The following is a 26958-nucleotide window of genomic DNA, read 5'->3' on the forward strand; positions in this document are numbered from 1 at the left end:
TCACCTGCATCTGCAACCAAAGGCGAAAAGGTTAAGGATTGTCTGCATAACTATTATTTTATTAGGTACGTAGGTACCTACGTATGTAAAGTAATAAACATTTATCTGAGATGTTTATTTTAAGTTTGTGAATTTTTTCGTCTTTCAATTTTTATAAAGCTTAATGAAAACGTCTCTTCATATAGGTACCTAACTACATATTTACAAAAAACATTTGTCAATATATTTTAGCAGGGTTTTCCAATATTTTTTATTTCTTTGCTTTGTTTGATCCATTCCATCGAAGATGATAATCGTCCTCCACCACTACTCAATCATGAGTAAAGTAAACATACTTTACTCTCTGATGATTTAAACTGTAAGTACACGCTCATTCTCAGTGTTCAGTGGTACCAGAGGAAGTGGCCAACAATATTCAACAAACTCTACCAATAAGAATTAAGATGTGTTAGCACATGCTAACTACGTCCGATATAAAATTTCCAAACCACGTATCAATGATCTGACGCTCATCTTGTCATACGAATATTGTTTAACGTCTCCTAAATGAGACGTTAAGATAAACAGCATTAAGTTTAAAATACCATAACCTGTGGAGATAAATATCAAGATATCCCAGTATAAAGCTTTATCCAAGAGCACGGCGATTTATTTAGAAGCAGTTGGTCGTGGTACGTGGTGCAGTTAACACGAATACAAAAATGTGTGATATAAAAATGAGACCGGATTTCCACATTGGTCATGTTATGATGGAATCAATGCGTGAGAATTCACAATTGGTGTGTCAGGTCAGTTCTTGAATTTTATCTCTCACCTACCTACCTACCTACATTTTTTAAAGTTCATCGCTTGTATACCTGAGACCACTGAGTATATTTATGTTCTGTGACCAGAGGTCAATTTGTAGTTTTAATAAAGGTCGTGTTTGTTTTTTTTATTATTATTTATATGAATCGGCGAAAATCTTTACTTTTAAAACTGTTTAAAATTATAACAATGTTAACAAACTTTTGATTGATAACTAAAAGTAAATCCACTAATATGAGATAATCTTGACATAAAAGTAAGTACTTAGGTAAACAGATTTCGTTACCAGCACTCCTATGTTTTGTTTTTTGCAAGTCTTTTCAGCCCTTTTATAAATTTCGTAAATCACATACCTATGTGTCGTTGCCTTGGTCTGGCTTCCTATCCAGTTTGTTTCAAAAACGAAACAAATTTACAGTAAGAATTTAATGGGAATTTTTCTTAGTTCCTTCCTTATTATAAATTGTCAGTTTCCTTTTTTATTCCATGGTGATAACCATTCCTTATCATTACTGGACGGACGTATTTCTATGGCTATTACCTAGGTCCTAGGCTATTAGTTACCAATTTTCGCGTCAATTAAAATAATATTTGGTATAAGTATTACTAAGTACGTATTAAAATAACCCATTGAGCCCCAAGCGGCCCGATCGATCCACGACACAATAGATTTTCTATTGTGTCTGTGATTCCGGGGCCTGAGTTAATAATAATCCATTATTAGTGATAAGATCGATGCTCATTTGTTGTTTCCTTATAGAATCCTTTCTTATCGGTCACTTCTGGTTCTTTACTTAATTAGCTTCTTAGTGGTCTTGGTGTCCTTACAATGCTATGATCTATATAATATGAGTCACAAAGAGTCCTCTATGCTTGCTTTTTATTGAAGTGAAACTTCTTTATTGGGGTTGGAAAAAAATTTAGTGTAACATTTTTTCGTTACGCGCCATCTTTTTCTTATCCCTACCACGCGTGATTCGACGTATTTCTGTAAAGTTGCATACCTATAGTAAATTATTTTTTGAAAAATAAGGTCATACAGAAGTTTCACTTCTTACGTGTGTACACTAGTACACGCAAACATTTTTTCATTCTTAACGTTTCACGATATTTTTCTTTATTTGACCTTTCACAAATTTGTTAAATTAACATAGGTACTCTTTCAAAACGAGGAAAATATTAAACGAATCACGTACCAATAGCATAATTTGAAAAGTCATCATGATACGCAGAGTTCAACAATATGAAGATCAAAGTATACAATTACGGGTTTTGCTTGGAAAATTATACCATAATATAAACTAATGATATTACTTGTATCACGTAATGTATTAAGAAATATTATGTAATCGTTGATTTGTTTTAAAAGATGCTAAAAAATAACCATTTTTTTATCGAGTTTGACTACGTACACAAAAAATCAGCTTAGGTATTAAATAAAATTTTATTTAATGTATTGAAAATAATATGATATTATTATATATATATATTACGTATGTGTACTTTAATGTATTTTATAAGATTGATTTAATCAATAAGTACTTAAAGACAATATAAGTGTTTATTACTCACCTGGTACATGTCTATTTATACATACTATTGTATACCTGTTTTTATGCATATAATGAGAAGAGAATAGTAAGGGCAAATATAGATATCACTTATCATATGAAGAACCTTTAAAAAACTACTTTCACTCAACTGTAGAAAGTTTTAACATATCGCCCTTTCTTTTTTAAATTCATCTACATCTCGTTGATTTAGACTTGCTTCGTGCTAAAAATTTATTGAATAAACAATAAAATAATGATAATTTAATTCGTACCTACATTAGGTCTATATTAGGTGAATGCGGATCTAAGTGAATGTTGCATAAAAGTCCAAAGAACAGTTCAAAAATTAGGTTTACATACGTGTGAACTAACAGGTAAGGAGATTTAGTTCAGGATACATCGCCCATTTTTGCAAGTGACTACTATAATAATAAAAAATAATAAATAAAATAAATCTTTATTTCACCTTTAAAATATACAATATTGATTATGAGGCTCTGGCTCTCTTGCTAGGCATAGCCTGTGTTAAGAAAGCCAGTCCCTTCCCTTAATACATTGTGGTCTAGATAAAGGTTAAAACAAAAAGAAAATTTATACAAAGGCAAATTATATCAAGCTAATTTTCCGTTTGTAGCTTTATTTTGATGAGACGCCCAATAATTTCTAATAAATTCTAAAATAATTTCTAAAATATTTGAGAACCATCAAATCAAAAAATTTTATCCTTGTTATCTCTGTTAGCTACCACAATCGAGAGTTTCGTACACGAAATTATTCGGTGTCTCATCAAAATAAAGCTACAAACGGAAAATCAGCTTGATAATAGTCACTTGCAAAAATGGGCGATGTATCCTGTACTAATTATCTTGTAAAGACATATAAACGATGAATGGACGTCAAGTTACTGAATCAATGCAACCTATTTCCGATCGGAAATTCGGTTTTGAAGTGAGTAAGTAGTTACCCATATTATGACAATATTTTCTTCTTTCAGGTAGATGTAGTAACAGGCCAGCAAGAAACAATTGGATCAGTATTACGACGTTCTATTCAGCTAGCAAAGCATCTACGCAGCATTGGTTTGCAGCCCGGCGATGTTCTGGCTATAAGTGGTAATAACCACTTAGATTTGTACATACCCTTCTATAGTGCTCTATTTAACGGGCTGCCTATTGTTGGAGTTGATCCAAACTATAAATATGGTAAGGAGAATTACTCTTTAATTTTACGTTTTCTGAGATACCTACTTCCAAAGTTTTTCACGATTTGAAAGAAAGAAAGATTTATTTATTTATTTATTCATACTTTATTGCTCTGAAATAACGTAACTACGAACTTAATCTAATTATAAATTAAAACAAATGGCGGTCTTATCGCTAAATAGCGATTTCTTCCAGACAACCAGACGAAGATTTGTAAGAAATATGTTTTAAATTATTGGAAAAAGTAGGAATTATGTTTGGATTAGCCGATTAGGTATTTTAAAAACTTCAAATCAACGCTTAAGCAAGGCCTAGGCAACTATGATTTCAAATATTCATTAATTTCCTAGAACAAACGCTTGGAACAGTAAATTACTTTTATTATTAATAACTATTTCTTTGATTACAGATGAGATCAAAAAGCTATTTAAAATTACGTCACCTAAGGTAGCCTTTTGTGATAAATCAGCGTACGAAACATATGTGAATGTCACCAAGGATTTAGGATTGGATGTTAAACTTATTGTATTTGGCAATGAGAATTTTCCCAAATTCGTTGAGTCAAATAATGTTTCTCACATAGATGATAATTTTACGTAAGATAATGTTTATTTTAATATTGAATTTGCAATTTTTGGAATATTCATAATTATTTATTGTACTAAATGTATGTTTTAGGGTAGCTGAATTCGATATTGACAAAATATATGTGTTTTTGATGTGCACAAGTGGGACAACGGGAAAAATAAAAGCAGCTGCTTTCAAACATGATGTTATTGCGGGCAAAATGTTACACCATTCTTTAGTGCCTAGGGAAAAATAGTAAGTGTCAATAATAAAGCTTAAAAAAAATATACCGACTGAAATGAGAACCATAGTGAAATCCTTTGGACATCCCGATGGACAAATCACACTTGCTTTATACACAGTTATAATTATAATATCTGGACCTTGTCACTAATTAGACACTAGAGCTTGTTCACATAATTGCGAACGGGATATTTTTGTAATAGACAATCCTCATTATGATTGTGCTAATATTATAATGGTAGTAAATTATAAATTAATTTGTCAATGGCGAACAACATTTACGACTTAGCTAGAAAATGAAGCCTAATACGCACTATTCATAGATCATTTGTACTATTTTTAATGACCTATTGCTGAGAAATAAATGCTAATATGTACATATTATTACTTACTTATTGTTTTGGGACAAAGATGTAATAAATAAATTGAAATGACTTCGTAATGTACATTGCAATTGCGGCAATAAAATATATTAAAAACACCTGGCTGTAACATCTTATTGCAAATAATTTGATTTATTAATCATTTAGCCACATAAGTAACTAATCACTGTTTTATATATTTTGCTCACCCACCTCCTTGAAATATATCTTCCGCAACACATCATAATATTATTGTAGCCTGGAAGAGATCGCTACCTAGCAATAAGATCGCCATTTGTTCATGTTAATTTTATTATTTTATGTTTTTTTTTCTTGCAATAAGTTACTAATGAAATAAATACTTTTACAGCAAAAATACAAGCACAATATGTTTATCACCCATCAACTGGATATCTGCGTATTTTATTGCCATTGGTTCTGTCTTTATTGGTCAAAAACGTGTACAATCATCTATTCCGGACGATTTAGAATATACTATAAAAATAATCAACCAATATAAGGTACGCAATTATCAATTATCAATCTTAATATATATAAATCTCGTGTCACAATGTTTGTCCTCAATGGACTCCTAAACCACTTAACCGATTATAATAAAATTCGCACACCATGTGCAGTTCGATCCAACTTAAGAGATAGGATAGTTTAAATCTCAAATCGTTTTATAGAAAGCGGGCGAAGCCGCGGGCGGTAAGCTAGTTATTATTATAAAATAGATCGGTACTTAGAACAGTAACTGCACAAATTTAAAAATGGACATCAATTAATTATTATTGAATGAGCAATTAAAGAAGCAGAGGTTAAATTAAATAATACTGAATGCGATTAGGCTGAAGTTACAAAGACGAAAGATTATCTATTACTGGTTGTTTGTTAAAATTAAATAAAAAATAAACTACACGACCGTTTTTAAGACCTCAATCATTAAATATCTACATCAATACTGAGTAACTTATAAGGCCATATTTTATCGTTTAATTACACTTGTGTTTTAAATGTAAGTATAAGGCATATATAAATATTAAGAAGATTTACAATAGGTAGTCATTATTTTTTACCATTCCAGCCAGTAACAGCATTATTTAGTCCTTCTTTAATGGCGGCACTGCTAAAACGAAAAAACGATGTTGATCTTACATGCTTTGACGTGCTTGTGGTAACTGGATCTAAGGTTTATCTGGATGTACTAGATGAGTTCCAGGTAAATTAGATATAATTTTAATTACTTACCTGATCTATTTTTGAAGTGAAACTTCTTTATCGGGGTTGGAAAAAAATTTAATGTAACATTTTTTCGTTACGCGCCATCTTTTTGTTATCCCTACCACGTGTGATTCGACGTATTTCTGTAAAGTTGCATATAGTAAATTATTTTTTGAAAAATAAGGTCATAAAGAAGTTTCACTAGTACACGCACACATTTTTTTTATTTTGTTGATCGTTTGATGGTTATTATTTATTTAGTTTAATATATTTTTACTTTTTAGAAATGTTTGAAAAAGGGAGCAATCGCATTTGAGAGTTATGGTCAAACTGAATTAATTGGGCCTTGTTTACAATTTGTCCCCGGAACTCCCCGTGGCAGTAGTGGCAAACCACACATGTTATATTCTATTAAGGTACGTAAGACAAACTTTAATCTTACAGTTTTTACTATACTAACATACTAATATAATAAATGCTATGGATAGATGTTTGTTACTCTTACAGTTACACGCAAATACCACTGAACCGATTACAATGAAATTTGTGTACATGTGTGTTTGTTGTACCTACCCAGAATACTTTTCGTCCCAGAAATCTTCCAGGAACGAGAACTATGCGGATTTTTCTTTGAATACGCGGGCAAAGCCGCGGGCGGAAATCTAGTCTAGTGTATTATAAAGGGGTAAATAACTCTGTCTAAACTCTATAAGCATTAGCTTTTAAGTTTTACGCTTAAACAAGGGAGTGGACACTAATATTATACACCTAAGATAATATCGATGGACGATGCGATGGTTAACAATTTGGCACACGGATGACGGAAGCCCGTTGCAATTAGCAGAATGCCAAGAATTTTCCTACCTTTAAACAACTTTTCCTTTTATTTACAGTTAGTTGATCCTGAGACTGGCAATGAGATCACGGAACCAAACGTGCCCGGAGAAATGTGGGCCAAGGGACCATGCTTTACGGTAGTTAATGATTTATTTCTTGTTGTTAATTATATGCAATTTCATCTCGTCGTTGAATACAAAGATGATTTCAATTTAATCTTATATTTCCTTGAATATTTCAAATGACGAGCTGATTGCGATACTGTAAAATAAATACATAATGTTACCAGAAAAAGATAATAAAAAAAAATCATGAATGCGTCATTAATCCGGCTGTATCTGGGGAGATGGCCAAATTAATGGACAGCTCAATAGAATTAGTAATGAATAGTGCTTGTATTTTTTTTGCAGGAATATTACAATGATCCAGAAGAAACTGCTAACGTATTTTCAGAAGACGGCTATTGCAAGACAGGCGATCTTTTGTATAGAGATGAAAATGATTTTTATTACTTTGTGGATCGTATTAAAACGCTGATTAAATATAGAAATTTCCATGTAAGTTCTTAATTAATTGTATCGAATACATAGAATTTTTTTAGTTTCTTTGTTATACCTACGTATACATTTAAGGACACTGTAGGAATACAGATAAATAATATATCAGCATATTACAAAGATATCTACTGCAATATTACCTAAGTCTTATTTTTTGAAAGGACTTAAAATTTGTGACAAAAAAAAGAGATACAGTACACTTACACGTAAAAGTAGCTTATCCGTTCTATATAAAATAAAATATAGACAATAGACAATACACTATTTATGGCAAAAACAACTTAATAACAAACTCGTAGGATACTATGTGTTACTCCGATTACCCTCTATATGTGTGCTAAATTTCATTGTAATCGGTTGATTCGATCAGTAGTATTTTTGCGAAAGAGTAACAAACACTCACATACACATCCTCACAAAATTTCGCATTTATAATATTAGTAGGATAGGATATGCAGTAATTTTTTTTTCTGCATATTACTTTTATAAAAATATAATGTTGATGTTTATCGGCTTACATTTTTTCTATATTTTAAGGTAACACCAGCAGAACTAGAGGAAGTCCTACACAGTCATGAAGGAGTCGGTGAAGTATGTGTTATTGGTATTGATGATCCCGAAGATGGGCAGAGACCGGTGGCCTGTGTTGTAAGGCGCAACGGACTTAATGTTACTGCTGAAGAAATTAAGAACCTAGTACTAAGTGAGTCAATTATGGAGAACTTTTTTAGAGTTATTGAGTTATTGAAAACTTCGATAATTTTCGATGCTCCTAAAGTAATACCTACTAGTGGTAGTTTCCTGTGATAAAATCTCATAGGCTTTTGTATATACAATGTCAATTAAATATTACATAATCTATTTTTGTAAAGTTGTCAATGTATTTGTATAAACATAAATATTAATATAATAATTTCAGGACGTTTTTCACACACGGCATGATCTGATCCCATAAGAAGCTTTTCGCTTCTCTTAAGGAAACCAAATGGCTGATACATACATCTATAATTTTAAATATATACTTATATAGATAATTGACACTCAGACACAGAGCAAACATCGATGTTCATCACAAAAATATTTTTCCTGGGTGGAAATCGAACCCATGACCTCTGGTTTCGAAGGCAGGGTCGCTACTAACTAAGCCAACCGGTCAGTCAATATGGTTATTAAGGAAAGAATTATTTATTTAAAAATAAGTATTATGATAAGCGAGTGCATGGGATGTTATATGATTTTGAATTTTTCAGGTAAATTATCAAAAAGCAAGGAATTACGAGGAGGTGTGCTGTTTCTTAAAGAACTGCCAGTCACATCGTCAGGAAAAATTGCTCGAGGGAAACTGTTAGATATAGTATTAAATTCTCAAAGAGAATAATATAATTTCAGTATAATATAAATAAAAAATAGAAATAAAGAATTGTTAATTATTGTTAAATGTACTATAATATTATGTTTACCTTTTAAGATAAATGAATAAAACAAATATTTAAATGATATTACAGTTTTTTCTTTATCTACACTTAATTATACCTACCTACTTATTCACGTGCATTTAAAACAATGCAAATATTTACTATAAACTACAACACTACAAGATAAGATACATTTGAAATGCAATAAACAATCATAAACAGAAGCATTAATGATTCATTTTGAAAACAATGAGTGATTAAATGTAAAGGTTGATAACGCTCTAGTTTAGCTAAATATTAAAATTTATTAGATCTTTAAAGGAACTAACTCCTAGCTGTGTTCTAATGTTCCAATTGCAATTCGCATGTAATGGCTCGTTATAATTACAATATTATTGACGACACATATTTTATAACAATAGATTCGAATTTTTTTCGTTATTCTCATGCACACTTAATATAATATTCGAGTGTTCTAAGCAAGCAATGGTAATTGGTACATTATAAGAAATTTGAGTAACTGTGCTTGTTTAAAGTTAGAATCTCTTTAAAGAATAGATTTCATTAGTATCTTTCAGCAACCATCACGATTTCCTTCAGTTTTCTTCTATGGACTTTCGTCGAGGCAGTCATGGGTATTTCATTTAGAAATACTACACCACCTTTTAACTGTTTTGAATCAGACAATGTTCCTGAAAATATATAAATACAGCGATCATTAGTTTCGCGTCTTTATATTTAGAAAACTAGCTTTGCCTCGCGGTTCACCCGTGGGAAAAAGCAAGTATTTTATAGTTCATGAGTTTTTCGTTTCTCAAAATCCGTTCCGTTGTTTACCCTTGGGAGACAACAAAGAAACAAACATCTATTCTCACAAACTTTATAATTTATAATATTGATGTCTATTTAATTTTTAAAAATAATAATTACATACAAAAGGATAGGATTAAAAAATACATGAATACCTTGCACTAACTCCTTTATATCGTCCGCGCTGACATCATATCCAGCTCGAAGGACCACACATGCTACGGGCAGATCACCACATTCCGGATCGGGTATACCTGTAACTGCTACGTCTAGAACCCCTGGATGTTGTCGTATGACGCTTTCTACTTCCACTGGTGATATCTTTTAGATAAAAAATTCAAAAAAGTTATTTATTTAAGCATACGTAAGCATTTTAGAAACCGAAAGACAAGGTTATTAATTTAAAATCTCCGAGAGCGTAGTGAGCCACTCAAAGAGGATATAAAATATCTAAATTAAAAGTAAGACGTATACATGTACCTGATAGCTTTTATATTTTAAAAGTAACTTTATCCTTTCACAAAAGAAGAAATTATAATTTTCATCTCGGTAAAACATGTCGCCAGTTTTGAACCAACCATCGACAAACGTCTCTGCAGTCGCTTCTTCATTCTTATAATAACCCTGAAATAAAATTATTAAACACCATATTATCTTTCTCAAAATTTTATTTGTTAAATTTTTCGTAATTTTGTAGATGCTTGAACAACACACATGCGATACTAGGGTCATACCCTTCAATCGTGTGGATAATATTCACGAGGATTTTCAATATTCATATTGAATTTTGTAGGATTTACCTTGAAAATTGCTGGACCTTTAAGCCAAAGCTCGCCTGGTACATTTGGTTCTTCGATATTTTCTTGTGTATCAATGTCTACAATCTGAAAATCATTGATAAGCGATATAGCTTTATATTCTTGAGTTAGTAATTACAATTAATATTGGTTATATCTGATTTCTATTCCAAACTTTCAATTTTTATATATCAAAATATATGTAACTATTAAGATACCCGATATTGAAAGCAGCCCATGGGTTTTCCTGAAGATCCAGGCGGGGGATAGTCGCTATGGAAAGCTAAACCTGTCAGCTCGCTCATTCCATAAGCATTGAAAACTTCAGTACTTGGTGAAACGTCCTGTGAAAAAATAATTATGAAAAATAACTATCATATCAGAAACAGAAACATTTTACTATAGGCAATATTTAGTTTCAACATATCTTTTTACTTTTATTACGTATGTACTTTAGTTTTAAGTATATTTTGTTGTTTAATTTTGAAAGAATGGAAAGTTATAGCCATTTCCATCAACGTGGAGCTAAACAACTCCAAATTCTGAACCATGCTATTTTCTACACACCTTGATAAGAATTATTCAGCATACTTTTCATAGTAGGTAAAGTTATTTTCCTGGAAAACTCTACTTACTTTAATTGTTTCAATAAGTTCTGGTGGTACAGCACTGCCACCCAACATAATGAGATCAAAACATGTGAAATCACATTCATCACGTTTGTCGGGACTCATCAGTGTTGTCATAAACGTTGGACTCATTACTGTGAAAGAGGGCTGAAAAAAATACAATTTGGTAATATAAATTAATATGAATACCAAGTTTGGTGTTCATATTTATTTGTTACAAACTTTTCGTAGGTATAAATTCATAATACGTTCTTAACACTCCATAATCTTAGCATATCAAAAGTACCTTGTAAGTGTTTATAAGATAATACGCATGCTCCTGTGTTAAGGGCAAAGATGATTGCAGTCTAGTGTACTTCAAAATAGGAGAAGCAAGGAAGTGCATCACAGCTGTCAACCATTGAATTGGGGAACCAATTAACGCCATACGAGTAGGACCTGGGAACGTAGTTGATCTGGACCTAGTAAAAGAAAAAATAAAATGTATAGAAATTTATGTGCTATTTTAATTGATCATAAAATAAAGTAAGGATAGCAATAAGATGATAGCATACTATTATAAATATGAGAAGACGTGTTCGGAATATTCGCCATATACTTAGTGTACCTACTTTTATAGGAAGGAAGTTTTCGCATAACGCCACTAAAGGTCTCAGCACACATATGGGATCGGAAAGGGATCGTAACCGTAACGCCTTTCGCCTCGCTGTCAACCAGGCGTCAACCTACCGTATGCACGTGACGAAAGCGTATCAGCAGCGCCTGTACGTCAACTCGGCTACGGCTAGGCGACACCGGCATTACGCCTAAAAACGGTAAGTACGGCATGTCGTAGCAGGCAGAGACGTAAGCGCGGGGACGGAGAGACGTAAGCGCGGGGATGGAGAGACGTAAGCGCGGGGACGATGAGCCGTTAGCGATGGAATAGCAAGTTCGGAGCCAGTTCCGAGGGGAGGCGATTACGTTACTATTCCGATTAGTGTGCGTTGCAGTAGGGAGTTTAATACAAATCATTCTGAACGGCTCGAGGCGATACGGTTACGATCCCTTTCCGATCCCATATGTGTGCTGAGACCCTTAATCTCAAAACTAAGCAAGGCTATTTAGAAACTAAACGCTAGCACATTGTTCATCGGATAAAATTTTTTTTTATGTAGATAATAATTTTTCATTTTACCAAAGATATGGGATGCTAGTAGTGAAGTTTTTATGAGTAGCCTCAGCTGCTTTCGGTACTCCAGTGGTGCCGCTTGTTGCTAGCAGTAAAGCTCCCGTGTCTTCTGCATCGAAGTCTGTAGCCCTATAATGCATATTATTGAATGATTTATGTATGTTCTTAATGGATTGGGGATATTTTTTATCTGCTGTGTTTGGATTTTGTTTTAGAGAAAAATGGAGCGTTCTTCACCATGACATGACGTAATACATTTACAATCATTGAAATGTATTCAACTTATTATGGGTACAATAGTATTTTCAGTGTTATAGTATGAAAATGTAAGATTGAATGTTAAAGCATTACTTAAAACTTCCGAACGGTGATGTATCATCTCCATATTTCTGTAGGAACTCCTCAAAGTTGCACAAATAGTCGCCAGTGTCGAATGTCACGATTTGAGCACTTGAATCTATTTCATTGAGTGCCAGTTGGACCTCTGTTGCTTTCTCACTGAGACAGAATACTATTTTCGGTTCAGATACTGCGAATGTTGCTTTCAACTCTCCTGCAAAACAAAATAAATTATCCAATCGTTATAATACTATATGTTATCTTAAGTTTTAAAAAAGTTCAAAAAGTTTAAGTTTTATTAAATTTTCTCCAGTCTCTTATATACCTACTTAAAAAGCAACATCAGACAAAGAAATTTGTGATACGGGGCAGGCTGACACCGTATATTTATATGGATAATAATTAGAAAACTTACATTTTAAGAAAATAAAATAAGCGTTACAATTACAAATATAAAACATATGAAGGGAATCACTTACTAACACTCAATGTTCTGTCCACGGGTGCTACAGTGACTCCAATAAATAAAGCAGCATAGAATGGTATAGCCAGATCTAAATCACTTGGGGCCATAAGAACAATCACATCACCGATTTCTAGGCCAAAGTTTCGCAAGCAGGTCGCACATAGGATAGTTCTGTTTAAAACTGAACCGTTTGTTTCTGAATCTCCAGTTGCTCCATTTATCTTTAGAGGATATAGTGATTATTATTTTATTGAGTGTAAAATAGTTTTGATATTTAACACAGCGAGGATAGTTAAGATTAGGTGTCATGAAAGCATTATTTTTTAAATAGGTATAAATTAAAATATCTGTCGAACAAAGATTACTCGTAGTCTATTATTATTCATTCTTTTCCTTTCGACCTCAGCCCTCATATTATAAATATTCTATATATCTTGTTTAGTTGCTGTTTATTTTTTACTAGGTAAGTATCTCATCATTTTTTAACTTTATTAAGACAAAAATATCTTACCTGCAGAATAGCATCCGGGTAGTCTTTTAAACTCTGCAATATAATTTTACCAAGATGGTAGCGGTCACTAGGAATCCCCGATTCGGCTACAATTCGGGAAGTTAGATCGTTCATGAACCAAAGCACCGAGTCATTTGAAAGTTTTGATACCATTTTGATAACTATGGGGTTTATACACACAATAATCTTCGGAAGCCTAAACTTAAATATAAGCTTATTTTTATAAATTTTAACTAAAATACCGATGTTTCGATAAATTTCACTTTCAACGGGATTAAAAGTTAAATTTTCGATTCATGTAATTTGTCCCAAGGTTCAAACTATTCTGAGTTAATATGTGGTTGTAGCGAATAACGATCGTTCCGCATTTATAAGTACGAGTGTAATTTTATAAACTACGGTTAGGATTTATTTAGAATAATATCGAAGGTGGAATTAAGAATCACATAAGAAAATTTTCTACGAAAAAAAGGCTAAGCTTCCAAAATTATAGTTTAAACCGATGAATGAAGATGACGGCCATCTACAAATGTTTAAAATGTACTTTATGCACCAATTACACTTCATAACAAGTGATAACTGCGTTAATAAAAACAACCGAATTCAAACTTGCACTTGCAACATCTACAAATACAGACAAAAATGCTCATAAAATAAAAACTACTGGGCCTATCCGAATAAAAATTTTATGGGACCAATTCGACACCATCCCGCATCGAACAAAAAAAGAATCACGTAAATCGGTTCAGAAACCTCGGAGTAATCGGTGTACATACATAAAAAAAACATGCCGGCCGAATTGATAACCTCCTCTTTTTTTGAAGTCGGTTAAAAATACGTAAAATTGTAATAAACTCAATAATTTGGGCTTTTTTTATACCGAATAAAGAGGAGATCATTTGTTTGTATAAAACACTCAAATTTCGTAAGTACTTGAGTGAGAAATTACAAGCTTATTTATTTAATTCGTATAATTTTATATTTCTTTCATGTACACGGGTTGCATTGCAATAAACGACGGAGTTCAATAACTGCATACTTACACGAGTGCAATGGAGATATGCATCGGATATGAAAAAATTGTTCTGAGCGTCATATTTCCTTTTGCATAACTTGATTTGATTTATGAATTGAATACTTCCTTGCATATTCTCGTCTATTCATTCTCCATAAATATAAAATTGATATAGCTACAAAGACTCTGATCTGACGCATATGGTACGGGAAAAATAAAATATCATACAAGTGATTCTTTAAATTTCCGTAAACATTCGAATCAAGTGGTTCACTGAACCTTAATCATCAATCAAATAACAATATTTAATTAAGATTATTAATTGTATATTAATGATATTAATCATGTCTTATTTTGTATTTGTAAGTCTACAACATTTACCGAAATAAGGTATTTATTTCGGTAAATCATAATATTTATTTGCAACGTATTGGTAAGTACTTACTTCATTTTTGAAATAAAAATTTCCATATCATTAAAACTACTGAATCACTAACACTTGAGAGAAAGGCAAGTAAACAAACACACTTTCGCATTTATAATATTACAAAAAACATCAAATCCTTTAATCATTATCATTATAAACTCAACCTTACTCGATGGACAAGAGACTCTTTACCTTCAATGTCACATTTATTATTAAAGCAAAATAGATAGGGGCGAGCTTTGTTCTTGAAAATTATAGGGCAATTTAAGCAAAGTGTCTTTGAGTAGCAATTTGAGAAACATTACAGATAATATGACTCAAGGATCCTTTGAATTGTTTAGATAGATAATAGCATGTATCAGGGAAAGACGTCATTACAATAGGTAGATTATGTTTAACAAAGTGGGGTTAGTTTTCCTCCATAATTAGCCCACTGAACGGATCGGGCTGAAATTGGGCATGCAGATAAATGTTAAGACGTAGGCATCCGCTAAGAAAGGATTTTGATTAATTCCACTCCAAAGGGGATAAAATTGCGGAAGAAAGTTTGTCTGAAACTTTGTCAGTTTGGAAACCAAATAAAGAGACGGTTTGATCACTCTAGGTGATGGGTAAAAGCGTTTTGAAACAACTTATGAAAATTTTATGACACTACAAATATGACGGATGGTACATACATTTTTATAATAATTTGGTTGTTTTGTACATTGTTATTATAAGATGAAACATTTGGGTGAAATGTTGCAAAATGGAAAATAAAACTGCAAACATAGAAAAAAATATTTTAATAATTTTTACGATATGAAATAACAATTTCACCACTTACAGATATCTTTACACTTTTTAACGCTTATTCTTATTAATTATATATCTTTTAACCTTAACAGAAGATATCCAGAAAATATCATATATTTTTGTTCTTTTTTATTCTCTTACTGATTCTTTTGCGAGTTTTTCCAGTCTAGGTCTGTCTATTTTCGATGTTGACGTCATTGGTAGCTTTTTAACGAATATTACTCCCCCTCTTAGTTGCTTTGAGTCTGTTAAATTTTCTGAAAAGAAAGACATGATGATCAAAACATATTAATTTCTAGTCAATAATCCATTTAAATTATATATATCATAGACGACGGATAACAATCAAATTCGTTAAATAATAAATGAATGTAATATTCTACAGTACTTCCACTATTTTCTTTAATTTAAAGTTAAGGTCTCGAGAATTTTTTATTTTCAACGCTTCAGAAACAGAAAACATCGTAGGAAAAGGCCCATATCCCAGAACAATAAGATAGATGACTGACAATGACAACCTGCGTTTGGTTAGTAGGTATAACATGGCATTATGACCTCTGGAATGGGATAATGCAATTATAATATTACTAGCTTACCGCCTGCGGCTTCGCCCGCTTTCTCCAACACGATTTGAGATTTAAATTATTTTATCTCTCAAGTTGGATCGAATTGCACATGGTGTGCGAATTTTATTATAATCGGTTAAGTGGTTTAGGAGTCCATTGAGAACAAACATTGTGACATGAGATTTATATATATTAGAATAAAAAAATTAGTACATACTCTTTACTAAATCCTTAATTTCTTGAGCAGTGATATTGTAACCGTCGTGAGGCACCACGCACGCAACGGGCAGATCTCCTTCAGCTGTATTACGGATTCCTGTTACAGCGACTTCAAAGACGCCTGGGTGTTTGCTAATTACGGCTTCTATTTCTACAGGAGATATCTATAATAAAACAGAACCTTTATTACGAATATGCGATATGTCCTCGCAATCATCATAAGAAACTTTAAATAAAATTTAGAAAAATAATTAATAATAATAAGTGTCCTGGTTTATAATATAAGGCTGCGAATAAAATTAACTGCGTTAAAAACAACCGACTTCAAAAACGGAAAAGTAAAAAATAAAAAAGATTTGATATTCTAAATTACTACATATTATTTAGATGTGCTATTTATTAAATAGGTTTGATGTCGGTGCACGGGCTTAATACTAAGTGCTTAGTGTTTGGCACCGACTTCAAACCTATTTAATAAATAGCACATCTAAATAATATGTAGTAATTAATAATATCAAATCTTTTTTATTTTTTACTTTTCCGTTTTTGAAGTCGGTTGTTTTTAACGCAGTTAATTTTATTTAATACTTTTTAGTGTAATTTTCAACACGAATCAAACGAGCCCAAACTCGATAAAGTTGAGTCAATATATTACTGAGTTCCTATGGCCACCTTCCGATTCCATCATCAAATCAGCTCTATGTCATGATAATGTTTCATCGCTATCCAATTTACATACGTATACAAAATTTCAGCTCAATCGGTTACCGGGAAGTGAATCAAAGTTACTTGCTACATTCCAATTAGGGTAAACGCAGCTATCAACGACCCATCGAAAATCTGAAGGTATTACCGACCTATAAAAGTAATTCGAAATTTAAACGTTTCCAGAACTATTCTAGCTATAGGTAGGCAAAGTTATACACGAATGTATTACTTGAGCATCGTATACTTTAACGTTAGAGTGAGTAACTGAGCAAAAAAGAGTTAAAATGCGTAAGTTGCTGCGGGGTAGCGTGGAAGCAGGACGTGTCGTACTGTTCCGTTGTTCCTTCGGGTAAGTACTGTGAGTATCTTTTTAAGGCATTTACAAACAAATGACATCTATACTTTAATTTATATTACTAAATGTCAAAGCATTTAAGTGTCAACTTTTCATTTCTTACAACATTTTATTAATAAAAAGTAATTTGAAACGATAAAACGAAAAATTAAAATGGGACGGTGTTAGCTTCACCAGTTTAAGCCGCGGCAGGTATCAACGACCCGTAAGTCGGCAATGGCAGCAACGTAACTTTTTGTATTATTTTCTTTTATGTTATTATATCACACTAACACAAGTGGTTTTATGGACCAGTTTAAATCTGAGCTATGAGTCTTCATAAAAATCTATTAGCGACTAAAGTTTTTTGTCTAGTGTTGTGTCTTTTAGCGTTGTCAATTTATACAAAGTTATGATATTTTCGAGGATCCCTATCGAATAGTTACAGAAGTAAATCATTGTTTTTTTTTGTTTAAACAATATGCATTTGTTCATATTTTGTATGACATTAATCAATTATAATCTATTTTATAGTCTGATGGTCAAATGAATTAAAATAACCATTTTTTTATGGGTCGGTAATACAATTTAGGTTTATACTTACATACTTTAATACCGACCCATGTGGGTCGGCAATAGAAACTATAGGAAGCTATTACCAATTGAATATAGATTGTTTAGTTTCTCATCTACAAATTCAAATTCAAATTGCTTTATTTGCAGAATGTAGAATAAAGATGTTTGTATATACAGATAATATTGATCCTTAAACATTCCGCTCGTAATTGAGCGTGCAAATATATTTTTATTACTTTTATGACATAATAGGTGCCTATTAAAAATTATATTTTTTTAGGTTAAATTAACATAAAACATATAATTAGGTATATTTTTTCCAGAAATATGGAGCCACGAAAGCGGCGAAAAGTATTCAGTAAAACACAACTCGCCGAAGCAATCAATCAAATAGCATAACGAAATATCCTAGAGTTTGAAATCCTTAATTTAATATATGTACATATATTAATAGTATTATGTTGATTAATTTAAAAGTTTATAATTATTTAGTTCATTACTAAAAAGTACTCATTTGTTTTATTAAAAATAACTACAATAAAAAAATACGAATATATTTGCATTTTTATTTCATTTTATTAAGATCGGTAATCATCGTCATCACTAGCTTCTATACATTCCATTGCTGGAAAAAGGCTTCCTCTCACATACGATCGGGAATAGCTGCATAAAAATCGTTAATAGCTTCACAGCCGTTTTTATGGGTCGGTAATAACAACAATCGACTAATTCACATTGTAAATTATTTTTTACAAGATAATCCTTTATTAGAATGTATTTGCTTCAATAAATACATTTTTTATACATAACACTACCATATAAAATGAAATTATAAATCTTTAGAAGAACCAGTATACTTAAAAAATATGGTTGATTTTGAAATTGCCTTAGAGGGGTCGTTAATACCTGCGTTTACCTTAAGTCATCGAGTACAGACAAAAATGCTCATAAAATAAAAACTACTGGGCCTAGCCGAATAAAATTTTTATGGGACCAATTCGACACCATCCCGCATCGAACAAAAAAAGAATCACGTAAATCGGTTCGGAAACCTCGGAGTAATCGGTGTACATACATAAAAAAAAAAAAAAAGAAATATACCGGCCGAATTGATAACCTCCTCCTTTTTTTTGAAGTCGGTTAAAAAAGTAGTCTAGGACATAAAATGTAGGTATATAATATCATCTTTTCAATTGCTTCTAGGAAATGAAACATAATCACAATTATTTTTTTAATATTTTGATTTTCATCTATTAAAATCTTTAGTACCTAGAGCACGATAAATGTGTACACATCTAAATTAAAATAAAGATTAATAATTAATAATTTACCTGATGATTTTTATATTTAAGTAACAGTTTGAGTCGATCCACAAAATAGAAGTACCATTTTTCATCTCTGTACATTGTGTCTCCAGTTCGAAGCCAACCGTCCTCGGTAAGTGTTTGTGACGTCACTTCTGGATTATTATAATAGCCCTTGAACAGAAGTTAGATTTTAAATATGTATCAAGTGCATTCAAATTTTAAGCATTACGAACAAAACTGAGTTCAGTTAAAATATCAGATAATCATATTTAATAATAAATAAACTCTAACTCTACGGAAAAAATATGAAGTAGAATCAATTTTCCCTGCTATTTATATAAATATAAAATGGTAACAATAATAAGTACCTTGAATATACTTGGTCCCTTTACCCAAAGTTCACCTGTCACGTGGGGTTTTGTAATCTCTTCAAGCGTTTCGGGGTTTACTAACTGAAAAAAACCTTTAATGAATTTTATGTTCTATCCATACTACTTAGATGATATAAATTATAAAGGGAGAACAAGGTTATTAATGCATTTAAAAATATAATTATTTGTCATATTTGGAAAAAAGCCCCAAACAAAAATGCTCCTAAAAACTTAACTCAGATTGCTGTCGTGTAGTTTACCTTATGAGTAAGACTTGGGATCGGTCTTCCCAAAGAATGCGGGATGTTCTCATCATACACCATTGCTAAACCAGATATTTCGCTCATTCCGTATACGTTCAGTATCAAAGTGTTAGGTGTTGCTTTCTGTGAATTGAAGAAACGAGGCAATTATTTAAAAAAGAGTTCTATTACTTAAAGAAAAATCTTTTAAGTAGATAATACTTATTTTCATTTGCTCAAAGAAATATTTAAAACATTTCATTAACTTTTATTAATCATTAACTTTACAACCATCTCCAACGTATTTGTTCTTATATTTTTTGTTTTGATACCTTCAATAATTAAAAGAATATTATGATGGACACGAGTGGAATATGATGTACCAATAAGTAAAACTTGTGTACCTTGATTTCTTTTCTCAATCCTTCTTGTAAAGGACTACCACCAGCTATAAGTACATCAAAGCAAGTAAGGTCACATTTTTCACGATCACCGGGCTTGAAAAGTATTACCCAGAAATTTGGACTTGACATAGCATACGACGGCTGAAATAAAACAATATTCGTAAAAATTAATTTTAATTCACTCAGGACACTCTTCAATTAAAAAAAATCTCTTGAAAAATATATAAGGGAAATATATATATAGGGGAATAAAAGGAAGAAAAAGTAACATATTATGATAAAATTCATATTTTTGGATTCTTTGATTAAGAGTTTTAGGATAGTTTGGTTTTAGAAGTGGTTTGGCTTAGAGATTTTATTTTACCTTATATTTATTAATAAGATGATATGCATGTTCTTGGGTCATCGGCAATGAGGATTGGAGGCGAGTTTGTCTCAGAATTGGGGTTGAAATATACTTAAATATCGCAGAATACCATTGTATTGGAGATAATACTGCCACGAGTCGAGTCGGCGCTGGGAAAGTGGTAAAGTTTGCCCTGGGAAAGAAAATAACAGCTTTAACACTGATTTATATCATTAATAATACGGTAATACGGTAAATAAATTATTCATGATAATATCATTAATAATACGGTAAATATTTTCAATTAAGGGTGACGAATATAGTGGAAAATCTCTGTATTTTATGAAGTACCAAACGTCAAAAAGATACTAAAGATAGTAAGTGGATCATTATGACTTGTTATCAAAATGTATGTGATTATAATCTCCGTATTCAATTATTTTTTTTAATTTCCATCATTTTCGAGATATTGAAATAAATAAATTCGTTAAGAGGCCTACACCACCGCAACTAGCGCCACCGAACATTTTATTTTTTTACACCTTAACCAGATCAAATTTAAAAATCTAGCTCGGTACTTTGCTAGTATATTACTTGTAGTATTTTTGGTATTACTTTTCACTATTCTAACTGTTCATTATTCTAGAGAACTTTTGATTACCGCCAAAAGTGGCCACTTTTGGCGGTAATCAAAAGTTCTCCTAATTTACCGAATGCAAAATAATGAAAAGTAATACCAAAAATACTACAAGTAATATACTAGCAAAGTACCGAGCTAGATTTTTTAAATTTGATCTGGTTTAGGAGTAAAAAAATAAAATGTTGGGGGGGGCGCTAGTTTCGGTGGTGTAGTCGCCTTAATTGTTAATAATTTCAAAGCGTTAATGACTCTACAATATTATTATATTTAGTACTCTACAAAAATTAAGCAGGAAAAATGACCTTAATATTTAATCATGCCTACGAAATTATATCAAAATGATACTAATATTGTTTTAGTTTTCATACCACATGTACTGAATTCCTATTAGAAGGTTTTTGTGAGTGACCACAGCGGATTTGGGCACGCCTGTAGTTCCGCTAGTTGCTATCAACATCAGTGGTGTTTCTGCTGGATCGAAATTGGAAGCTCTGCAAACATTTCATAAATAATTTAATTTTTATTAAACAGACAACATGGAAATATAATAACGCTAACTTATTTGCTATTTGGTCTTTCTTAGATAACTAGAGAAACAATGAATAGATGTATGCTACCATAAAGCAGCAAGCATGTAGTATTACTTATATAACAAACACTTTATTAAAAAAAATATTTATGAAACTGTTTTATTTACTTATAAAAAATACATACTTAAAATCTTCCACGGATGTGCCTTTTCCATATACGTCCAAGAATTCCGAAAGGCTCTTGAATTTAGATCCAGAGTCAAAGGTAATCACCTCACAGCCTAAATCAAGACCTGTTAGAGCCTCCTCTACATCATGGGCTCTTTCGCTTTGGCAGAATATTATTTTAGGTCTATTAATACTGAATGTGTCTTTCAGTTCCTCTGAAATAAGAAGTTAATAATGTTATTGCCGTTGTATACCTATGGTATAAGTCAATAAGTGAAGGAACACATGCAATATCTGATAATCTCCATTAAGCCGATGGATTATGGCAGTAGGAACATGTAGGGACTAAATTATTCACAATAACGGTCAATTTTTCAATCAAAATACTCGAAGGCGAATTAGTGCATTGGGGAAATTACATATTATGTAAAGTAATTTTAGGAAAGTTATGATTATCTTTTGTAGATTGTATGGAAATAGACTGGTTGGATAAAAAAATAAATAATCAATCACATAGTTCTAACCTGTGTGCTAATTTCCCATTATTGGATTTGCACCGTCATTCGTAATTACCTCCATGCACCTTATATAATTAAAAGACCTTGTAATATAGAAGCGGCAATAGATTTGTTTCGTCAGTAAACAGGATGGTTATTTATGTAAACGTATATTATTTAACCAAAGATTGATGCAATTGAACCAATTTGGTGGTCTATCATAATAATGTAAGTGACGTGAAATTATGAGATAATTATTGTTCATTATATTGTTAAACTAATTTTGCTCCAAATTAGGTGGTTGGTCGGTAAATATTTTGGATAATAAACAGTGACACGCATAGGAATTACATAGGTATTGTTTTATTTATTATACATTTTGCTCTTCTTCATACTACACTTTTAAATTATTAACTTCTTATACATTGTCATTGTCATTGAATATTTATATCAATCCATACTAATATTATAAATGCGAAAGTAACTCTGTCTGTCTGTCTGTTACTCAATCACGCTTAAACTACTGAACCAATTTGCATGTGGTATGGAGATATTTTGATACCCGAGAAAGGACATAGGCTACCTTTTATTGTGAAATATGTACCACGGGCGAAGCCAGGGCGGACCACTAGTACTCAAATAAAATAAAATTAACGTGAATTACGAAAAACATATTTATGGTTATACGATAAGATTCTATGATTATTTAAATGTTTGTATGATGAAAATGATTAATTATTTATCATATTTATAGCACATTTATAGTACGCAATTTGCACCTTCATTCCTATATAATCAAAGAGTATTGAAGTAAACAGCTGATGTTTAACATTTAAGTGCTCTATAGTAAGATAATATTTATCATAAACTATTAATCCTACTAATATAAATGCATATAAATAATATAATAAAATAATATACTATTATAAATGCGAAAGTTTGTATGGATGTATGGATGTTTGTTACTCTTTCACGTAAAAACTACTGAACCGATTACAATGAAATTTAGCACACATATAGAGGGTAACTTGGATTAACACATAGGATAGTTTTTATCCCGGAAATCCCACGGGAACGGGAACTATGCGGGTTTTCCTTTGCAAACGCGGGCGGAGCCGCGGGCGGAAATCTAGTACTTATATAATTTTCCTATCGTTATGAAAAATGCACATATGTCTATAGGTTATAGGTATAGTAAATCTTGGTGTCACTAATCAAAGTGGAAATAAAACTATAAAGGACTGATTTTTCAATCGTTGATTAAAACTTATTCATCGAATAACGTATTATTGTAAACTACCAATTCAAAAATGTCTAATCGGCCCTAAATGAAGCGTAGTTGAAAGACAATACAATGTGTCATTTACGTATCCAACCAACTATCCAACAGTGAAAGAAATTTTTAAATCGATCCAATAGTTCCTGAGTTAGCGCGCTCATGCAAACCTTCCATAAAAGATAAAGCCAAGAAGAGTACTCACTTGTCCCCAAGTACATGTCGATACCAGCGACACCGGCACCCAGATAGAAAGCAGCATACATCGGGATAGTAAGGTCAATATGATTCGGCCCCATTAGTAAGATAACATCTTTATGCTTTACTCCGACCTTCCGCATGGCGTTTGCGCATTTCACAGATCTCGTTAAAACTGATCCGAAGGTTTCTGTCTCGCCTGTTGCTCCATCAATCTAGGGATTGTAAAATATAAGAAAAATACTGTATTTTTGTTATGATGCTAACAAGCTAGTTAGTATTTTTTATATATTAAGACGGAATATAATATAGAAAGCAGGCATTTATGTCGCTATTTTTTCATGATACGTTCTAAGTTATCTTAAATCTGGCCAGTTTTTATACACCGGATTAAAAAAAGGCTAAGTTTTACATTCTATATGTATTTATTTTCATTATTACTCATAAGACTCACCTGAAGCACTTTATCAGGCACATCTTTGAGTGCGTCTAGAGTTAGTTTTCCAAGATGATATCGGTCGCTTGGAATACCGGATTGGGCCACTGTTTCAGCTTGGATTTTACTTATGTACCATTGTATTGCATCGCTTATTCCTCTGTATTTGTCCATATTTGGAAGAACACTGTGAAAGTCAGAAAAAGTTCAATAGAATTTTAGAGTTTATTGTAAACCTTAATTACGTAGATTTGAAGACTCATATGAATTGAAGATTTCGCAAAACCGCACCCTGTACTGAAAGCATTGCTTAGTACCAATATTCACATTATAAATTACGTACAATTGTGTCAAAGTGTTTGTACCTTACTATCTCGTAAGTAACGTTTAACTTCAAAGTTGTGTTTTAATAATGTCCATGAGAGCGAAAGTTTTTACTGAAAAATTATGAAAGCTACAATTTACAAATGTTTTAATCGAACTGTATTGTTCACATCTAGTCCAAACCTTTTTCCTTATTCAAATAACAAAGGCTTAAAGAACAAATAAGATAAATAATAATTCTGAATGAACTACATATTATTTAGTTTATTTTCCAGTAGGTATATAAAGTGCAATGAATTTTTCCGATCATATTATCTGCAGTGTATTGACTTATTTATGATAGTTGTCAGTCGCATAAGCACACGCTTCGCCATAAGAATTAATAATAATATTGTATTTTCGAAATCTAATCAAAATGAATCCAATAATGACTTGTGAATATCTTAGTAATAATAAAGTAATTTCATATCATTCTAGAGTTTTTATCTGGCTTATCAAAATAAGCGAGCACGCTTATTTTGTTTTGCTAGACGTTTAATGATGAGATAATAATATGCTGTATGATATGGGACAGATTTAAGGGGATAATTAATAATTTTTATATTGGTTTTCGTTTTAAAGAAAATAATAGGCATTATGAAACATTGTTATTTTCGAAGGTTATTTTCAACCAAGTGATTCTCAGTTTGAATGTAATTTCTTTTGGGTTTGTTACGTCAGCACTTTCGAGTGTGTGAACCGATTATGATGATTCTCTTTTTCTTTGAAAGCTGGTGCTTTTTAATTAGTAGCCAGTAGACGTCAAGTGATATCGATTTTTATTATTGCGATTTCATGTACGGAGGTCTTGTATACCTATATACGTAGGTATATATGTTTGCACCTGACATTTATTAATTTTAAACTCTTTTAACCAATGTTATATACAATGTCATTATTATTTTCTCTATTTATACACACTACATATTATATACACACATATTAAGTTGCTGTTTCTGATTTAATGTAAAAACGAATAATATAACATGCTCTAATATTCAACATTCCCAAATATGTATTGAGATAAAAACAATTGATAATTATTTTTTACGTATTATCTACAATTAACAAAAGATACTACATAGATATATTTTGATTGATGAAATGATTTAGTAAGTACATAGGCAATGCATTTTAAATAGGTAATTATTTAATACATTTTCATTGCATTGTGATATTAAATGGTCATAAATTTTGAATGAAAATTGAATTAATATTTTTTAAACTTTTTTTGATAGTACCACAGACTAATAAAGAATAGTCGTAGTAGTCGTACTATACTAATAGAATAAAGTTAATATACTACGTATACAAATAGTACCTAATCCTTCTATGTAAGTAATCAATTTATTTCAAGTTATTCTAGTCATGTCTATGTTTGTAATGTGAATATAATTATAATTAAATTAATTGCAACCATGCATTTCCTAAGGTACATGTGAGGTCGATAATAATAAAATATAGGTATCTAGACACATATTTCTTTAAAGAAGCATAATGTTAAAATGAATCGATCTTATTAAAATTATTTATTGTTCAACAAAAAAAAAATAACGAAATAATAATAATGTTTTTATTTTAATTATAAATTAATCTTTGAAACTGTCTATTTGGCGTATTGTATATAAATATTATTTATATTTTTTAAAATATCAAAAATATATAAATTGCTTGCATTTTTAATCAATGAAAAAAGCAAAACAACACACACGTTCAGGATAATTTACATAAACCATATCCTTTAAATAAAAAATAATAACAATTCTTTAGTACGTTCAAATATAAAGTTAATATGTACCTACCACGGTAATAAAACACTATAAAAAACACGTAAATAATAAATATTACAAACAACAAAGACACGATGTATTTACATGCACTTTAGATCATGAATGACCGCCTGGATCTGTGGTACCTACTGCCGCGTCTTTTAATTTCTTGTTTATGTATTAGTTGTATACGTAGTATATTATTATTAGTCTGTGGTATTAGGTACCTATTATTATAGAGATATAACAGTACAGACGACAAAACATAAACAACTAACTTA

General features: G+C 31.3%; 3 protein-coding genes across 3 annotated transcripts; 1 reads left to right on the forward strand and 2 right to left on the reverse strand.

Moving 5' to 3' along the window:
- Positions 1 to 287: 287 nt before the first annotated feature.
- On the forward strand, positions 288 to 8775 carry LOC123700460 (luciferin 4-monooxygenase-like). Its single transcript, XM_045647672.1, has 11 exons — positions 288 to 788; positions 3355 to 3562; positions 3972 to 4158; positions 4241 to 4384; positions 5105 to 5255; positions 5822 to 5956; positions 6243 to 6374; positions 6852 to 6932; positions 7206 to 7352; positions 7890 to 8055; positions 8603 to 8775. The coding sequence occupies exons 1-11, from the start codon at positions 702 to 704 to the stop codon at positions 8728 to 8730; spliced, it is 1566 nt and encodes a 521-aa protein (XP_045503628.1). The 5' UTR covers positions 288 to 701; the 3' UTR covers positions 8731 to 8775.
- A 151-nt stretch (positions 8776 to 8926) lies between these two features.
- LOC123700535 (luciferin 4-monooxygenase-like) lies at positions 8927 to 13920 on the reverse strand. Its single transcript, XM_045647783.1, has 11 exons — positions 13491 to 13920; positions 12993 to 13200; positions 12526 to 12727; positions 12181 to 12303; positions 11290 to 11464; positions 11010 to 11150; positions 10593 to 10718; positions 10378 to 10461; positions 10058 to 10201; positions 9733 to 9898; positions 8927 to 9459 (listed from the first exon to the last, which is right to left on the reverse strand). The coding sequence occupies exons 1-11, from the start codon at positions 13641 to 13643 to the stop codon at positions 9332 to 9334; spliced, it is 1650 nt and encodes a 549-aa protein (XP_045503739.1). The 5' UTR covers positions 13644 to 13920; the 3' UTR covers positions 8927 to 9331.
- A 1782-nt stretch (positions 13921 to 15702) lies between these two features.
- LOC123700340 (luciferin 4-monooxygenase-like) lies at positions 15703 to 26841 on the reverse strand. Its single transcript, XM_045647524.1, has 12 exons — positions 26711 to 26841; positions 24564 to 24732; positions 24117 to 24324; positions 22155 to 22353; positions 21809 to 21931; positions 20819 to 20993; positions 20455 to 20595; positions 20069 to 20194; positions 19806 to 19889; positions 19462 to 19608; positions 16511 to 16676; positions 15703 to 15984 (listed from the first exon to the last, which is right to left on the reverse strand). Exons 2-12 carry the CDS (start codon positions 24717 to 24719, stop codon positions 15857 to 15859), a joined length of 1653 nt encoding a protein of 550 aa, XP_045503480.1. The 5' UTR covers positions 24720 to 24732; positions 26711 to 26841; the 3' UTR covers positions 15703 to 15856.
- Between the last annotated feature and the right edge of the window lie 117 nt (positions 26842 to 26958).

Source organism: Colias croceus, chromosome 19, assembly GCF_905220415.1.
Source record: "Colias croceus chromosome 19, ilColCroc2.1".
NCBI lineage: Eukaryota > Metazoa > Arthropoda > Insecta > Lepidoptera > Pieridae > Colias > Colias croceus.

Coding starts and splice junctions, on each gene's coding strand:
- LOC123700460 (XM_045647672.1), top strand. CDS start 702: ATGTGTGATATAAAAATGAGACCGGATTTCCACATTGGTCATGTTATG. Junction 4,159..4,240: donor CACATAGATGATAATTTTAC/GTAAGATAATGT, acceptor TGTATGTTTTAG/GGTAGCTGAATTCGATATTG. Junction 5,256..5,821: donor AAATAATCAACCAATATAAG/GTACGCAATTAT, acceptor TTACCATTCCAG/CCAGTAACAGCATTATTTAG.
- LOC123700535 (XM_045647783.1), bottom strand. CDS start 13,643: ATGGTATCAAAACTTTCAAATGACTCGGTGCTTTGGTTCATGAACGAT. Junction 11,465..12,180: donor ACTAGCATCCCATATCTTTG/GTAAAATGAAAA, acceptor TTCTTTTACTAG/GTCCAGATCAACTACGTTCC. Junction 9,460..9,732: donor TATAAAGGAGTTAGTGCAAG/GTATTCATGTAT, acceptor ATATATTTTCAG/GAACATTGTCTGATTCAAAA.
- LOC123700340 (XM_045647524.1), bottom strand. CDS start 24,719: ATGGACAAATACAGAGGAATAAGCGATGCAATACAATGGTACATAAGT. Junction 20,195..20,454: donor GATTGAGAAAAGAAATCAAG/GTACACAAGTTT, acceptor TTCAATTCACAG/AAAGCAACACCTAACACTTT. Junction 19,890..20,068: donor TCCCAAGTCTTACTCATAAG/GTAAACTACACG, acceptor GGTTTTTTTCAG/TTAGTAAACCCCGAAACGCT.